Genomic DNA, 18,721 nt, shown 5'->3' on the forward strand with positions numbered 1-18,721 from the left:
GCTTAAACTAGTTCTATGACATTCTTAATGAGGGGAATCCAGGTGCATAGAGATTAGTGGGACGCAATAACGGTGTTCGCTTTACAAGCCTGCGCATTGTTTAGTTCATTATGTAAAAATAAAAACTACTAATCTTTTTGAATTTCTGTGAAATTTTTCTTCAAGCTTTCTCATATAAGTTGTGCTGTACGGTATTCAGTAATCTCATTAGTAAAGTTCCTTTTTTATTAAAAAATAATAATACTAATGATTGGCTTAGGCTTCGATGAGTACATAAAACAGTGAAAATAGAATGGAGAAAAAGGGTAATCTCATTATATCTAACGTCAAATTTTCTTTAAATTTTCTCTTATTCATTTGATAATATTTTACTTAATTAGGGAATAAGGGCAGACGGATATATCACAGCATTATATTGGTGGAAAGTGTTGGAAACTTTTCAAAATTTGTATGATGTACATACATGTAATTAATGTATATTCATTAATTTTTGGTACATGTATAGTATTGTGAATGTTTCTAAAATGTACATTCATTTATGAATGTATTCATGTATATGGGAATTATTGAATGAAAGATAGATTCATGTTTTGATCTAATGATCATGAGATGCATGAATTAAAGTGCATGAATGTGTACACAATACTTTGAATCTATTCATACACAATACTTTGAATCTATTCATACACAATACTTTGAATCTATTCATACAAGTGTTTAATGAGTTCTTTTGTTTCCCAAACAGTCTTCCTATATAAAGAGGTCTAGTAGAGAGTGGTTTGCTGCAGAAAATCACTTTCCTTCTACTGTGTACTCTCTCAAAGCACTCCTTAGTTCACAAAGGGTTTGTCTTACTTTGTGCAAGAGTTTAAAACAAACAAACTTCATCTTATCCTAAAGGATATTTGTCCAAGATTATTGCACTTTATATCGGACAAATAAAGCCTAAAGGAAAGTGATTTCTATCACGATTTGAAGCCAATTCTTGTCACTATATTTGCCAATTCTTTGCATTTTACCCAATAATCTTTAGGCTTTATTTATACTCTACAATGGCTGGTACCTTGAAAGATTTGACATCCAATATTGTCAAGCTCGAGAGGTTTGATGGAGGGAATTTCGTTCGTTGGCAAAAACGTGGTGGTTTCCTTCTCACTGCACTCAAAGTGGTCTATGTTTTGACCACACCAAAATCATTAATCAATCCCGATGAAGAAACTCTTGAAGACATCTGAAACCGTCAGAAATGGGAGAACGACGATGAAATATGCCGTGGTCACATCCTCAATACCATGAGTGACAACCTGTTCGATGTCTACCATTCAATTACTACCGCCAAGGAACTTTGGGATCGACTGGAGTCCAAGTACATGCAAGAAGATGCTACAAGTAAGAAGTTTCTTGTCTCGTCTTTTAATAATTATAAAATGGTAGATAATAAGTCTGTTATGGAGCAATTTAGTGAGATTGAAAGGCTTCTTAATCACTTCACACAACACAATCTACATATGGATGAAGCCATTATTGTTTGCTCTATAATAGATAAGTTACCACCTTCTTGGAAAGATTTCAAAAGAGACCTCAAACATAAGAAAGAGGATATCTCTCTTGAGATTCTTGCTAAATCTCTTCGAGTAGAAGAGGAAATTCGCATGCAAGAAAAGAAGGATAGTCAAATCCTTGAAGAGAACAAAGATTCTACTTCAAAAGTGCATGTGATTGAAGAGAGGCAAACTGAAAAGTCTCAAGGAAGCAAGAAGGGCCAACAACCCAAGAATCAATCCAAGAAAAGAAAGAAGGGACAATGCTTCTATTGCAAGAAAGAGGGACACTACAAGTCCGAGTGCAAGATTCTTCAAAACAAGAAGAAGAAGCAAGAGTCTTCCCAAAACACAGGCAAAAATCTTGTAGCAATGATATCTGAAATCAATATGATTGAAGATGATTTTGCTTGGTGGGTTGATTCTGGAGCTACGCGACACGTGTGCAACAATAGAACGTTCTTCAAGTCTATGAAACCGGTGGATGAAAGCACCGTTGTTTACATGGAAAATTCTGCTACAATTCCGGTTCAAGGCATTGGAGAAGTAGAATTAAAATTTACTTCCGGAAATGTTGTAACCTTGACAAATGTGTTTTATGTACCGGAAATTAGGAAGAACTTGGTGTCGGCTGGGCTGTTAAATAAATTTGGCTTTAGACTTGTGTTTGAGTCTGACAAATTTATTTTGTCTAAAGGTGGTACGTTTGTGGGCAAGGGTTATCTTTGCAATGGGATATTTAAGTTGAATATACTTGCTATTAGAGATAATAAGAGTGATATTATTTCTGCGTATTTAGTTGAGTCTTCTTTTGAATTGTGGCATAATAGGATTGGCCATGTTAATTACAAAAGAATGCATGAAATGATGAGACTTGATTTGCTGCCATATTGTGATAAGATTGAAGGAAAATGCAAAACATGCATACTAACGAAAATCACAAGAAATTCGTTTCCTAAAGTTGAAAGATCATCTAAAATCTTGGATCTTATTCATAGTGATGTATGTGATTTGCATGGTACTCCTACTTTGGGTGGTAAAAAGTACTTTGTGACTTTTATTGATGATTATAGTAGATACTGTCATGTTTTCTTGTTACACTCCAAAGGTGAAGCTTTGCAAAAATTTAAGACATACAAATCAGAAGTTGAACTTCATTGTGAATCCTTTATCAAATGTCTAAGGACAGATAAAGGTGGGGAATATTATGATATTACGTATTTTGAGTCTGTTGGGATAAAACATGAGGTGACTGCTCCTTACACACCACAACAAAATGGTGTAGCCGAAAGGAAAAATCGTGTATTGACAGAAATGGTTAATGCACTTTTGTCAAAATCTGGACTAAGTCAAGGATTTTGGGGTGAAGCCTTGTTAACGGCTTGTCATATCTTAAATAGAGTTCCTAATAAAAGGAGTTCTATAACCCCTTATGAATTTTGGAATAAAAGGAAGCCCAACCTAAACTATTTGAAAGTTTGTTGTAGAGCTGTTGTAAAACTCCCAGAACCTCAAAAAAGAAAATTGGGAGAAAGAGGTGTGGAGTGTATATTCTTAGGATATGCACAAAATAGCAAAGCATATAGGTTCATGGTAATTGAACCTAATGATTCAATTTCGGTTAATACCATAATTGAATCTAAAGATGCTATTTTTGAAGAGAATAGATTCACCTCTATAAAAGATGTTATTCCAAAATCAAGTGAATTGATAAAAGATGGTGAAAATGAAACCATTGAATTGAGAAGGAGCAAAAGAGCTAGAAAGTCAAAGGACTTCGGTTCGGACTTTTATATGTATCTAGTTGAAGGAACTAGAGATACAGTGAGCAACCAAATCTCATATTGCTTCAATATTGAGGCTGATCCCAAGACCTATGAAGAAGCAATGAACTCACAAGATGCTCCCTTTTGGAAGGAAGCTATTAATGATGAGATGGACTCAATCATGGGTAATAAAACCTGGAAATTAGTAGACTTACCACCTGGTTCAAAACCAATTGGTTGTAAGTGGATCTTCAAGAAGAAAATGAAGATCGACGGAACTATTGATAAGTTCAAGGCTAGGTTGGTTGCCAAAGGGTTCACACAAAAGTATGGTGTGGACTATTTTGACACATATTCACCAGTAGCTAGAATTGCTACAATTAGAGTGCTACTTGCTATAGATTCGATCCAAAATCTAGTCATTCACCAAATAGATGTTAAAACAGCATTCTTGAATGGTGATTTGGATGAAGAAGTATATATGGAGCAACCCGAAGGGTTTGTGATGCCTGGTCAAGAGCATAAGGTGTGTAAACTTGTAAAGTCTTTATATGGACTAAAACAAGCACCGAAGCAATGGCATCAGAAATTTGACCAAGTTATTCTTGCTAGTTGATTCAAAATAAATGAATCCGATAAATGTATTTATAGCAAGTTTGATGATGGCAAAGGTGTAATAATTTGTTTGTATGTTGATGACATGTTGATTTTTGGGACTAATTTGGAACAAGTTGAAGTCACAAAAACTTTGCTTTCAAGCAAATTTGACATGAAAGACATGGGTGAGGCAGATGTCATTCTTGGTATGAGAATCTTCAAACATGATAATATAATGTTGTCTCAAACACATTATATTGAAAAGATTCTTAACAAATTCAATCAAAGTGATTGTATTCCAGCCTCAACACCATTGGATCCCAAAATAAATTTTGTGAAAAATGAGGGGGATCCAAAATCTCAAATGGAATATGCCAAGGTTATAGGGTGTTTAATGTATGCAATGACTTGTACTAGACCTGATATTGCATATGCAATTGGTATATTGAGCAGATATACAAGCAACCCTAGTAGGTTACATTGGCAAGGTGTAACCAGAATTTTAAAGTATTTAAAGGCCACTAAGGACTATGGTATATGTTATACCGGTTATCCTTCAGTTCTAGAAGGATTTTCAGATGCTAGTTGGATCACCAATAAAGATGATCACTCGTCGACAAGTGGTTGGATCTTTATGCTTGGTGGAGGTGCAATTTCTTGGGGTTCTAAGAAACAGACTTGTATCACCGATTCAACAATGGCAGCAGAGTTTGTAGCACTTGCTTCGGCCTGTAAAGAAGCTGAATGGCTACGTAATTTACTTTGTGATATACCATTGTGGCCAACACCTTTGTCGCCTATCTCAATCCATTGTGATAGTGCAGCTACACTTGCTAAAGCATATAGTCAAGTGTATAATGGTAAATCAAGACATATCGGTTTGAGACATAGTTATGTCAAAGATTTGATTACAAATGGAGTCATATCAATTGATTTTGTGAGATCAAATGAAAATTTAAGTGATCCTTTGACAAAAGGATTATCAAGAAATTTGGTGTTAAAGACATCAAGGGGGATGGGTTTAAAGTCCAAAATTCTTGATCACTAATGGTGGAACCTCAATTCAACGCTAGATACAACGTCTAGTCTTGAATTCAATGAGTGAAAGTACACCATTCTAGTGGTTGGTGCACTATGTGAAGTTTAGACATCCCAATGTTGAATAGTGCATGTTATTCTCGCCAGTGCAAATGTAAGGATGAGTCATTGGACTCTTAACGAATCTTAAAAGTGCTATCTATGGCGGGGGCACTAAAATGTCGCCTATATGAATGTTGGTTTTCGGCAAACCACAAAGTTAAGGACTTTACTTTGTAAACATTCATGAAAGGATAGTGATACAAGGCCGTAAAATGTATCGTTGAAGAACTTATGGTTGTGCATTGCTCAGTGTATGATGTGTTTATGAGGTTGGTCCAATGTCCAAGTGGTTCAAAGCTTGTCTACCATCTTGAAGGATTGATTTCAAAGAACCTTCACTAAGATAGTGGTTCAATCGAAAGACACCATTATTTATGCATATGAGTGTCAGATTACTTGGTGACCTTTTAGAAATCCATTTTCTAATTTTGAAAATGGCGGGGGATTGTTGGAAACTTTTCAAAATTTGTATGATGTACATACATGTAATTAATGTATATTCATTAATTTTTGGTACATGTATAGTATTGTGAATGTTTCTAAAATGTACATTCATTTATGAGTGTATTCATGTATATGAGAATTATTGAATGAAAGGATAGATTCATGTTTTGATCTAATGATCATGAGATGCATGAATTAAAGTGCATGAATGTGTACACAATACTTTGAATCTATTCATACAAGTGTTTAATGAGTTCTTTTGTTTCCCAAACAGTCTTCCTATATAAAGAGGTCTAGTAGAGAGTGGTTGGCTGCAGAAAATCACTTTCCTTCTACTGTGTACTCTCTCAAAGCACTCCTTAGTTCACAAAGGGTTTGTCTTACTTTGTGCAAGAGTTTAAGACGAACAAACTTCATCTTATCCTAAAGGATATTTGTCCAAGGTTATTGCACGTTATACCGGACAAATAAAGCCTAAAGGAAAGTGATATCTATCACGATTTGAAGCCAATTCTTGTTACAACATTTGCTAGTCATTTACAATTTACCCAACAGAAAGTGAAGCAAATTTACAACCCTCGACTTTGTTTTGTGAAAATTTTAGCGTGGACAACTACCAACCTAGACCATCTCTTACCCTGTGCACATATTGGAAGAACCCCTCTTAGTTTATTCAGTCTCTCGATTTCTAATCTGTGACCTACATGTACAGCACTGTGAGAGTGGTGGTTTGTTTTCCACTTGGAATATGTTGCTGAGGCACCATGCTGGCAAAGCAAAAAGCATCTGCAATAGATAAACTAAGTTCAATTTGCTGTGCTTTTAGACTTCATAAACATTTTCAAACGGATTAGTTAATTAACTTGCTTTTTTTATGAGTTTGTATCGCTAATTCATCACATTGCTAGTGAGAATGCTAAAAATTAAATAATCTAAATTGACATCCCGACTTTTTCTTTTTTCCTTTTTTGGGTTTTTGGGCATCTCATTCATGCATCTAAGTCCAAGATAATCTACAAAAGGTGCAGTACTTTTCCTACTCCTGTTTTGCAACATATCATACTTCACTCAGCAAGAAAGAGATAAACTTACACTGCACAATTTGGCATGGATAATCTGAGCTTCATCTCTGCTTTATTTTTGTTCTTTCACCTCGTTGTTCAATCATCAGGGGCCACAAGATTTCTGACAGGTGCCGAACCTGTGCAATAATAAATACCTACTCGAGAAAAATACAGATTTTTGTATATAGCGGTGAGTAGGGTCGAATCCACAGGGAGCAGGTAGGAAATTATTTCTTTCCAAATCAGTAGAACAGAATTGGGGGATTTTCAATGGGAGGCACACAAATAAAATAAAATAAAACAAACAAAATTCAAAACTAACTCACAAAGTACAATTCACTGAAAATAGCAATTAACAAAAGTTCTACCCAAAGGATCAACTGCTCAGGCACGGTCCAATTAAATGCTCATCGATGCAAAGATATTTCACCCATTTATCACTAGGTTAGTTATAGCCATCAATAAGCTCTGACAACCAGCTCTTCCTTACTTTTTCGACAGTCAAGGTACGACCATTGACTGCTTCTCTAACCAGATAACAACCCTAGGTACGACCGTAGGAATTTAATTACCCAATTGCATTAAAGCCAGAAGAACCCAACCCTAACCAATAAACACGCTAAGAGGGTTTATTTAAATTAGATCTTGCGTTTCCCCAACATAAAACCAATTATGGTGGTTGCCACGAGGTGCTAACTAAATGAACAATTACGGATTCTATTTAATTAACATGGCAATAGGCTATTAAATTAAATCAAATACCCGGCCGTTGATATTCAATTAATAAAATACCCATGAACAATTAATTCAGAAAACGCACGAATAGCAATAACTTGGAAGAAATAATGAAGATTCGATTAGATCTCACAGATATTATGGACCGCGCCCTCGCGTCGACCTTTGGGCAGAGGAGAGAATTAGCCGCTCCTCATCGTGTCAATCCCGCGTGATTTAATTGAATTCATTCAATTATTTGACGAAGAATTGGGGGAAGGAATTAATTGCAATAACAATAGAGAAGGCCCTGCCTTCGTCTTTGCTTCAGAATCGCAATTACAAAGCAAAAAGCTACGAAGGAACTGTCCAGCGGAAAAGTTGAAAGTCAAAAGAGAAAGGGACCTCTAGCGCCTCGGGCAAGAAAAAACCTAAAGCTACTGTTTTTATTCGATGTAAATCTCCCTATCTAATTTGCTGCCCAAGAAGAAACAAAAGCGAAGGGAGCCGTCTGACAAAAAGTAGCCAAAAGAAAACTAAAGCTAGGGTCTTGATCCCCTGATTCTGAATCTCCTTTTTTCTTTTTATATGTAGCGCCGCCCAGGAGAAGTCAAGAAGAAAACAAACGTCTGGCCCAATTGATTGCAACAAAAGCTAGCTTTTGGAGTTTTAATCCCATGCTCCTCACGGTTCACGTGGACCGCAGTCCGGCCTTCGGTTTCGTCCACCTTCCAAGGCGTGGCCACGCTCTGAAATGCAAAGTCTTCTGGAATTTTGCCTCGCGAGATCATTTTCTATGCCGACCACCTACAATGCACACAAATGTCGAATATGAGTGAAACTCCAGTTCTTAGCACCGTGAGTAGTCAAAATTAGGACAAAATAACAGTCCAAAATACGCCAAATAACCGTTCTATCAAATCCCCCCACACCTAGACAATGCTTGCCCTCAAGCATTTCGGAGCTCATAAGTACAACCAAGAGAGCAGAGGCCATGTAGTAGTCTATACTAACACAAGCATCTAGGGTCCCTGACAATATCACCGAAGGTAAAACACACCGGACATGTTGTAATTCAAAGAATATATATGAATACTAGAAACGCTCAATTCAACATCACGGAATGCCATTACCATAAGCTTGCACGTTTATCACATCTCCACCACTTAAAAGTGAACTAAACACATAAATCAAAGGGACTTTATTAGGGTTGTAATGGGGCTCAGGTGAAAGGCGGGTTAAGAAGGTATAGGTAGGGGGTAAAGTGTCAAGAGAACGTCCGAAACTCACCAATAACCACAGTGCTTTACCGGAAGAGTTTCACTAACAAGGCAGTTTCCATTTGCTGTACACACTGTACAAGTGTTCCCAATTTTTTTTTTTTTTTTTTTTTTTTTTGCATACTGCTCGCAAGGCGTGGGCACGCCTTGTAGCCCATAGTCCTCTGGTCACGAGGTCTCTTCAGAATTTTTTTTTTTTTTTTTTCAGGAGAAAGTCCTGTAAGGCGTGGGCACGCCCTGTAAGCCAAAGTCCTCTGGTCAGTGGCCTTTTTCCAATTTCTCCCTCCTTTTACAAGGATAGCATCATATAGCTCCTAATCTAACAGCACTTGCAACCCCCGAATTTGTTTGATTTGCACAAATGATGGATTTCAGACATCCCTTGACAACACAGGGATAAACAAGAAAGTTTAAAGAGGTCTTGGGTTAACAAACACGGATATCAACCAGAAACGAAGGACAAAAGCTCAAATTGGTTCACTATTGGGATATAAAATGAGGGCTGATTTTTTTAGATAGCTGAAGAGGGTTAAATCCTAAATGCCCTTATCATTTCAAATGCATCCAGTTCATCAAAATGCGGTCTTGACATGTACAAAATAGCAAGTTCTAGAATGTTCATACCATGTGCGATACCCACTCAATCAAACAAATTAGAGCAAACAAGAATAATATGCTCAAGTAAGGCTCAAAAGCTCCCCAAAAGTTACAAAAATGGGTGAATTCCAGCATACTCAACATTCAATGACATTGCCAAGGGAAACAAAATGCACAGCCAGCATATACGACCACATACCCACTCATATTGATTATGTCATTTATCACAGCAACATGCCCCAACACTAACAAGCATAGACATAACCAAAAAGCCGACTAACTACAATGTTTTTCAATTTTTTTTTTTCATTCATCCCATGTTATATTTTTTTTTTTTTGAGTAATCAAAGCAAAAAGAACTAATGAAAAACAGAACTAATGGAAGCCACTCCCCCCACACCTAAGACCTACATTGTCCTCAATGTAGAAGAGACAAAATAAAGTAATAGGAGGAAAGAAGAGAAACTTCCCTGGCTACTGAAAAGGTGCGGCTGGAGCCTAAGGAGGCGGTGGATGCGGTGGAGTCGCGCGCTGGGTTCTGCTGCTGGGTGCTGCGCGCGCACGCCAAGGCTCGCACGCGGTGGGCAGCTGGTAGGCCTGCTGGGCGTCGCGTGCGCTGCTGGTGCCGCGAGGTTGCGCGAGTAGCAGAAGGGGTCGCGCGAGGTTGATTTGAGCGGCGGCGGCAGACAGCGATGGTAGGCGGCGGCAAGCTTGACCAAAACAAAGGAGAAAAGTCTGGAAACGTAGGCAATAGAAATTTGGAGAAGATTGTCCATGACTAGTCAAAGAAGAAGGGAAAGTGGAAGGAGTAGGGTCTTGGTCAAACTTTTTTTTTTTTTTTTTACTTTTTCGCTATCGGAGGGGTTGGAAGGCGTGGGCACGCCTTGGAGAGCATACTCTTCTGCCCACCACATCCAAATGATGTCCAAACGAACTCATTTTTTTTTTTTTGCAAGGCGTGGGCACGCCTTGGAACCCCTACTCTTCTGTCCAACACCACAAAAACCATCAAAACATTAAAATAAAACTGAAAAATCATAAAGTAAGGAAAAATGATCACAACTAATATTGTAATTCTTGGGTTGCCTCCCAAGCAGCGCCTTTCTTTAATGTCTTTGGCTAGACATAGCACCACTCTTTAGTCTGGATGTAATTGAATTTTCCTTGCAATTGGTGGCCTTCCTCCAGGATCCACATGGCCATTGAGTGCAACTTTTTTCCTAAATTTTCTCTCCATTTGTACCTCATGAATTGCTTTCATCCTATAGGACTTGTTCGCAGCAACCTTGAATTTACCCCTATAAGCAAACTTAGAAAATTCTTGCACAGAGGGATTAGTGGTATACATAGCAAACACAGAATGAGAGTTAACAGGATGTTTCATTGTATCAAAAATATTGAAGTGGACTATTTCTCCATCAAATTCCATCGTGAGAGTACCCTTACTAACATCAATTTTAGTCTGGGCAGTACTCAAGAATGGCCTTCCTAATATAATGGGTGATGGATTTGGGGCACTTCTATCATCCATGTAAAGCACATAAAAATCAGCAGGAAAAATTAATCCATCTACTTGCACTAAAACATCCTCAACTATCCCATCCGGATAAGCACATGTACGATCAGCCAATTGAATTATTATCCCCGTTTCTTTTAAAGGTCCTAAATTTAGGGAATCATAGATTGATTTAGGCATCACATTAATAGAAGCTCCTAAATCTATCATGGCATTTTTTATACTAGAATGACCAATCTTACAGGGGATAGCAAACATACCTGGATCTCCACATTTGGGTGGGAGTTTCCTCTGAAGTACAGCTGATACATTCTCTCCCACCATCACTCTTTCATCACCCCTTAGCTTTCTTTTGTTAACGCACAAATCTTTCAAGAACTTTGCGTACTTGGGTACCTGCTTGATCGCGTCCAATAGGGGGATGTTTACTTGAACTTTGCGGAACACATCCAGGATTTCTTTTTCCTTTTCTGCCCTCTTTGTCTTTTCCAACCTGCAAGGAAAAGGGGGTAAATTAGCTTTAACGGGTATTGATGGTGTGAGAATTACCTCAGGACCTCCACGAATGTGTCCTCCTTCCTCTATCTCCTGCTCGATCTCGTCTTCACTTTTACTCTTTGAGTTTGTGACCTTCGGCCCCTCCACTTCCTTGCCACTCCTTAATGTCATGGCACTTACATTTCTGGGGTTTATCTCAGGTTGCGATGGCAATTTTCCATAGACGTGGGACTCCAGACGATTAATGGCAGTTGCCATTTGACTCATACGAGTCTCCATGTCCTTCATGCCTGCTTTGGTGTCATGTTGGAACTGAGTAGTACTTGCAACTAAGGACCTAGTCTCCTGCTGGAGCTGAGTGGTGGTCGCGACGAGTTGAGTGGTAGTCGTGGCCAAACTCTTGACAATTTCTTCCAAAGAACTCCCTGAGCTTGAGGACGAGGGTTGAGACTTATGTTGCCAAGGTTGCTGAAAACCTGGAGGCCGATTGGAGAATGCATTTTGTGGCCTACTACCATAGCTGAAATTGGGATGATCTCTCCAACCAGGGTTGTACGTGTTAGAGTATGGGTCGTACGGTCTTTGAGGCGCGGGCACGCCTCCAGCCATGTTCACTTGTTCAGCTCCATCCTCTTGCAACATAGGGCATGAGTCAGTGGGGTGGTCCATGCTAGTACAGATTCCACACACCTTTGCTCGCGGCGTGTCTCTCATGGCTAATTGCCTAACAACAGACGTCAATTCTGACAGTTGCTGCTGTATGGATGAAGTCTCTACCTCATTGACTCTACGAGGAGGGTTGCTCTCACGTAAACCAAATTGCTGGGAGTTCTCTGCCATGGCTTCGATGAGCTCCCACGCTTCCCTCGGTGTCTTGTTTGCAAGTGCTCCCCCACTCGCAGCATCAATGATACTCCTATCTGTTGATTGGAGCCCTTCATAGAAGTATTGGATTAACAGTTGTTCACTAATTTGATGCTGCGGGCATCTAGTGCACAACTTGTTAAACCTATCCCAGTATTCATACAAGGACTCACCGGGATATTGTTTAATGCCGCAGATCTCCTTCCTCAAACTCGCAGCCCGGGATGCAGGGAAGAATTTTTCCAAGAATTTCTTTTTCAGCTGCGCCCATGTGGTAATACTACCTGCTGGTAGGTAGTACAGCCAATCTTTAGCTGCATCTTTGAGAGAGAACGGGAAGGCTCTCAGTCTAATTTGCTCTTCAGTGACCCCAGGAGGTTTCATACTAGAGCAGACCACCTCGAACTCCTTTACGTGCTTGTGGGGTTCTTCGCCAGAGAGACCATGGAAAGAGGGTAAGAGTTGAATCAACCCCGACTTCAATTCGAAAGCGGTATTCTCAGCCAAAGCGGGGAATGTGATGCATAAGGGCTGGTGAGTCAGCTCCGGGGCAGCCAGCTCCCTCAATGTTTGGTTGTTGGCCATGCTTATTTCGTCTTCCGCTGACTCGTTTGCAGCAAATAAGTGCCCTTCTTTTTGCCTCTTGGTCTCTTGCCTCCGCCTACGCGCTGCCTTCTCAACCTCAGGATCGTATACTAATTCACCTGTGCGAGAAGAACGGGGCATAAACCAGCAAAAGTACCAAGAAGAATAGAATAAAATAAAAATAAAACAAAAACTGAATTTGAAAAGAAATAAATAATCCAAACACCAGCTCCCCGGCAACGGCGCCAAAAATTGACAGGTGCCGAACCTGTGCAATAATAAATACCTACTCGAGAAAAATACAGATTTTTGTATATAGCGGTGAGTAGGGTCGAATCCACAGGGAGCAGGTAGGAAATTATTTCTTTCCAAATCAGTAGAACAGAATTGGGGGATTTTCAATGGGAGGCACACAAATAAAATAAAATAAAACAAACAAAATTCAAAACTAACTCACAAAGTACAATTCACTGAAAATAGCAATTAACAAAAGTTCTACCCAAAGGATCAACTGCTCAGGCACGGTCCAATTAAATGCTCATCGATGCAAAGATATTTCACCCATTTATCACTAGGTTAGTTATAGCCATCAATAAGCTCTGACAACCAGTTCTTCCTTACTTTTTCGACAGTCAAGGTACGACCATTGACTGCTTCTCTAACCAGATAACAACCCTAGGTACGACCGTAGGAATTTAATTACCCAATTGCATTAAAGCCAGAAGAACCCAACCCTAACCAATAAACACGCTAAGAGGGTTTATTTAAATTAGATCTTGCGTTTCCCCAACATAAAACCAATTATGGTGGTTGCCACGAGGTGCTAACTAAATGAACAATTACGGATTCTATTTAATTAACATGGCAATAGGCTATTAAATTAAATCAAATATCCGGCCGTTGATATTCAATTAATAAAATACCCATGAACAATTAATTCAGAAAACGCACGAATAGCAATAACTTGGAAGAAATAATGAAGATTCGATTAGATCTCACAGATATTATGGACCGCGCCCTCGCGTCGACCTTTGGGCAGAGGAGAGAATTAGCCGCTCCTCATCGTGTCAATCCCGCGTGATTTAATTGAATTCATTCAATTATTTGACGAAGAATTGGGGGAAGGAATTAATTGCAATAACAATAGAGAAGGCCCTGCCTTCGTCTTTGCTTCAGAATCGCAATTACAAAGCAAAAAGCTACGAAGGAACTGTCCAGCGGAAAAGTTGAAAGTCAAAAGAGAAAGGGACCTCTAGCGCCTCGGGCAAGAAAAAACCTAAAGCTACTGTTTTTATTCGATGTAAATCTCCCTATCTAATTTGCTGCCCAAGAAGAAACAAAAGCGAAGGGAGCCGTCTGACAAAAAGTAGCCAAAAGAAAACTAAAGCTAGGGTCTTGATCCCCTGATTCTGAATCTCCTTTTTTCTTTTTATATGTAGCGCCGCCCAGGAGAAGTCAAGAAGAAAACAAACGTCTGGCCCAATTGATTGCAACAAAAGCTAGCTTTTGGAGTTTTAATCCCATGCTCCTCACGGTTCACGTGGACCGCAGTCCGGCCTTCGGTTTCGTCCACCTTCCAAGGCGTGGCCACGCTCTGAAATGCAAAGTCTTCTGGAATTTTGCCTCGCGAGATCATTTTCTATGCCGACCACCTACAATGCACACAAATGTCGAATATGAGTGAAACTCCAGTTCTTAGCACCGTGAGTAGTCAAAATTAGGACAAAATAACAGTCCAAAATACGCCAAATAACCGTTCTATCAATTTCCAGTGGCAATGCCAGGATGCAATGATACCTGTGGAGGTGTGACAATTCCCTTCCCATTTGGAGTCGGCCCTGATTGTGCGCTCAACGATTCTTACACCATTATCTGTGTTGACAATTACGTTAATGGCTTAAAGCCATACCTATCATTTCTATATCAATCTGTTTCCCAGGTTTTTGTGGAGGTGCTGGAAATATCCCTGATTGACCAAACTGTAACCATAAATAAATCAGCCACTAGAATTTGCTCAGATCATTGGCAAGCAGATCTGACCATGGCAAATTATCTCCTTGACGGGAGTCCTTTCTTCGTTGCTGCAGAACACAACAAGCTGATGCTCGTTGGCTGCGGCAATGCCTTCCTCATGTCGGCTTCTGACGGTCCAGAAATCTTGTCGGGTTGCACCTCCATGTGTACTAACAAGAAGGTAACAGGTTGCTATGGCCTCAATTGTTGTCAAGCTAGCATCCCTTACCATCTCGGTTTGTACACTCTGAACATAACAGCCTCGCAGAACTTTACATCTCGAACCTGTACTGCTGCCTCCTTGGTAGACCAAAAGTGGAAATTTCAAGATTTGGACCCAAAAACTGATATGTTTTTTCCTCTTGTGTTGTCTTGGGCTTTCCGGAATTATTCTGACATTGATGGCATCTCAAGTTGTAGTCCGAAAATCAGATCCCTTGCCATAGGATCCAGAAATATTCCCACCTACTATTGTGAATGCAGAGCCTTGGGAGATGACGCTTGGTCTTATCATATCAATCCATACTTAAGTGATGCCTGCAAATATGGTAAGTTTCTGAGAGCATAGAGCTTCTGTGTGCGTGTGTGTGTGTTTTCTTATTTTCATTGTGCTTTCTTTTTTCTAAGCCTAACAGATTATCCTTATATCTTTGTCTAAAACTTCCTCTTTGTGGTTGGTTGTTTTGTGTTGAAGCCATTTTACAAATCAGGGGGATTAGGATAGCGATTGTAGTTGGTAAGCCATTCATCTCTTTCCATTTTTTTTCCTCCATTTCCTTATTCAGATATTACTCCAAGGGTGGTTTTTCATTCAAGTTCCAATTAGTGTTAAACAACAATATAACGTTTAGAGCGGTCAAGTTGAATATACTATTTATGTATCTTCTTCTATGACTGGCTGTTGACAAACTAGTACAGTTCAAGATACTCTAGACTCTTTTAAGTCCAGGATTTTATTTGGCGTCTATACTCTATTCAGGTTCCAGTGTAGGGGCTGGAATGCTACTTCTCCTGATCATTACTTGAATCCTGTACGGCAAACTGAAGAGGATATACAACAATAAGCGCAAAGAAAAGGTATTCAGAAAAATGTTACAGCAGCAGTTATCTACTCAGGACATTCAAAACACGAAGCTTTTCACTGGCAACGAATTGAGCAAGGCTACTGATGAATTCAATGAGAATCGAATTCTTGGCCAAGGTGGTCAAGGTACAGTTTACAAAGGGATGTTGACCGATGGAAGGATCATAGCAATCAAAAAGGGTAAAAATGTTGGTAAAAGCCGCTTTGAAGAATTCGTTAATGAGATGGTCATTCTGTCGCAAGTCAATCATAGGAATGTGGTAAAACTCCTAGGTTGTTGTTTGCAAACTGAAGTTCCCCTCCTAATTTATGAATTTGTGCCTAATGGAACCCTTCACGATCTCATTCATAATCAGAATGATGACGAGTTCCCATTCACTTGGAAATTGAGACTAAGAATAGCCACACAAATAGCAGGTGCATTGGCATACCTGCACTCAGATGTATCAGTTCCCATCTTACACGGAGATGTCAAGTCCAGCAATATACTTTTGGACGAAAAATACATAGCCAAAGTATCAGACTTTGGAACTTCGAGGTCTATTGAAGTTGATAAAACTCATTTAACTACACGTGTTAAAGGGACATTTGGATATTTGGATCCAGAATACTTTCGGACAAGCCAATACACGGACAGAAGTGATGTATACAGCTTTGGGGTTGTTCTTGTTGAGCTACTTACAAGACAAAAGCCGATATCTTCCATACAAACGGAAGAAGATCATGTTGGGGTGAGTTCGGTAGAAAGTTTTTTAAAATCCATGAATCAGAACTCCCTTGTGACAATTCTTGATCCTGAACTTGCTGATGAGAGAAATGAGGAAGAGGTTATTCTTGTTGCTGAGCTCGCGCAACGATGCCTAAACTCGAATGGGAAAGCAAGGCCAACAATGAAGGAAACGCACAGGGAGTTGGAAAGAGCTAAACTGTCCAAAGTGGATTCTACAATTCATGCAAAGTTTCAAGATCCAGGTTGTAATGGGAAAGAAGCTTTTGGGAAATCTGATGGTACATGTTACACATGGACAATAGCAAGTGATACTGTGGAGTCAATTTCAGATGCCTACCCTTCCATGTATAAAACAGTGTAATTCTACTTTGCAGTGAAGCATTTAGGTTCAGTTAGGTGACACTGGTTCCATGCATTCATGCGTTTGAGTATTATTTTTACTTTGCATGTATTGACAACTTTTGTGAGCAGTGCTTTTTATGGACAGTAATTGTGTGAGAAAATAATTACATGCTTCTCCACTTGAGGGAATCCTTATCTTTTTCCCCCCTTTTTGGAAGCAACTTGAGGGAATCTTGTTATTGTTAAATGTTAAGGGCAGATAAAACTTAATTTCCAAAATGCTTTAATACCGATGTTATTGAGCATAATGCTATTACCCTTTCATGTATAAAACAGTCTAATTCTACTTTGCAGCAATTAATGCATTCAGGTTCAGCAAATTGATACCGATTCCAAATGAAGTTAATCAAATCCGTATCATCAGGATATTTTATTCTGCTAACCCCCAGGGTTGGCTCAGCTGGTGCTAGGGGAAGTCTCTTTAGGTCCTAGCATTCGATGGTCGCGGCTCGACTCCTATTAACGTCTTGTGTCTTCTGGGGGTGGGGGCACAAGCGCAGTGAAATTAGCCGGTCCAGAATATTACTCCGTTGAATCTTGGATACCCACTGTGTCCGAAAAAAAAAAAAAGATATTCTATTCTGTTAACTGCATTCATGCATTTAATTATGGTACTCTTTTATACGTGCAACAATCGCACACTATTGAAATACCAATGCCTGGAGATTATGATGGTGAGTAGAGCAAGGGATTAAGTTTTTGAAAATTTTTCATTTAGAACCAGACAGCATCCCAAGTGCTGATATACATACACATACATACATACATATATTTCCATCTAATAAAAACTAGCTTAGCTAATACGAACATTAACTAGGTAATGGTATGACTGATCTAGTTTGTCTAAAAAGTCATCCACTTCCTCTCTATTCTTCTAAGTTTTAGAGTCTCCCTCTGTTTTATTACGCTGAATCTTTATCATAATGAAAATAATGTATGATGAAAAAACCTACAGTATAAAAAAAAGAAATAAATAATGATAGACTTTGGAAAATCAGTGGCTAAGAGTGGTCTATAAGTTTCAAAGTTGGAGGATCCGTAACATTCCTATTTTCGTTTTGAGATTTAGGTATTCCCACTATCCTGCAGTCATATTTCGTATGGTTACTAGAGGCTTGTCTTGTACAAACTACTAAAGAAGAGGCGCAATAACCAGCAGAAATAGAGCCAACTTTTTTAAAATGAAATGGAGGTCTTTTATTAGAGACAGTTCCTGCTTAAGCAAATGTCATTGAAACAACTGGGACTTACTAGTTTTCCAAGGAACTAATTAATTAGAGAAAGCCACTGACTAATTATGATTTCGGTGCAATTCTGTTTGATTGTGTTTCATCAAGACTCAATTTACACAAATACATAAACTGTTGTATTTCTTACAGAATTTGATATATACAAACAAAATTTATGTATAAAATAAAGTAATATATATGACATATGTAAGATAAATTATTGCGGTAGATAATCGCAGCCACCACAACCCCACCTAATTTTCGTGCGCCTCCAATCTTTACACCTTTTGCCGATGCTTTTGAATTGTGGAATCTGCTTCCTCGCTTCCTGTATCGAAAAACCACTGACCTTTTGCTTTCGGTAGAACCAAATATTAACCAAAAACTTATAGGAGATATATTTAATAAAATTAATGTATATTTATGGGTTTAAATTTTAATATATACAGACGTGTTTTATAACAAAAAAATAGAATATCTGAATTGATTAAATGATATTAAATTTTTTAAACAAAACTTGTTTCCAAAATTAAGTGACAACCTATTCACTTATCACTTAATATGATATACATTCAAATGTATCAGATTTAATACTTAACAATTCATAAGTTGATGGATTTAGACTTCATATTTCAAATTTCAGACTTCAAACTTCAG

General features: G+C 38.7%; 3 protein-coding genes and 1 non-coding gene across 4 annotated transcripts; 3 read left to right on the forward strand and 1 right to left on the reverse strand.

Moving 5' to 3' along the window:
• Nucleotides 1–6,188: 6,188 nt before the first annotated feature.
• LOC113783143 lies at nucleotides 6,189–12,606 on the reverse strand. Its single transcript, XM_027329204.1, has 3 exons — nucleotides 11,209–12,606; nucleotides 10,920–11,055; nucleotides 6,189–6,274 (listed from the first exon to the last, which is right to left on the reverse strand). Exons 1-3 carry the CDS (start codon nucleotides 12,604–12,606, stop codon nucleotides 6,189–6,191), a joined length of 1,620 nt encoding a protein of 539 aa, XP_027185005.1.
• On the forward strand, nucleotides 12,128–12,234 carry LOC113748470. The gene has a single exon (XR_003464328.1). It is a non-coding gene; the product is annotated as a small nucleolar RNA R71 (small nucleolar RNA).
• Nucleotides 12,607–14,383: 1,777 nt separating the features above from the next.
• LOC113783144 (wall-associated receptor kinase-like 1) lies at nucleotides 14,384–15,683 on the forward strand. The gene is made up of 2 exons (XM_027329205.1): nucleotides 14,384–15,167; nucleotides 15,538–15,683. Exons 1-2 carry the CDS (start codon nucleotides 14,384–14,386, stop codon nucleotides 15,681–15,683), a joined length of 930 nt encoding a protein of 309 aa, XP_027185006.1.
• On the forward strand, nucleotides 15,595–16,794 carry LOC113783145 (wall-associated receptor kinase-like 1). Its single transcript, XM_027329206.1, has one exon. It carries the CDS (start codon nucleotides 15,709–15,711, stop codon nucleotides 16,792–16,794), a length of 1,086 nt encoding a protein of 361 aa, XP_027185007.1. The 5' UTR covers nucleotides 15,595–15,708.
• Nucleotides 16,795–18,721: the final 1,927 nt, after the last annotated feature.

This window comes from Coffea eugenioides, chromosome 9 (assembly GCF_003713205.1).
Source record: "Coffea eugenioides isolate CCC68of chromosome 9, Ceug_1.0, whole genome shotgun sequence".
In the NCBI taxonomy this organism is placed as follows: domain Eukaryota; kingdom Viridiplantae; phylum Streptophyta; class Magnoliopsida; order Gentianales; family Rubiaceae; genus Coffea; species Coffea eugenioides.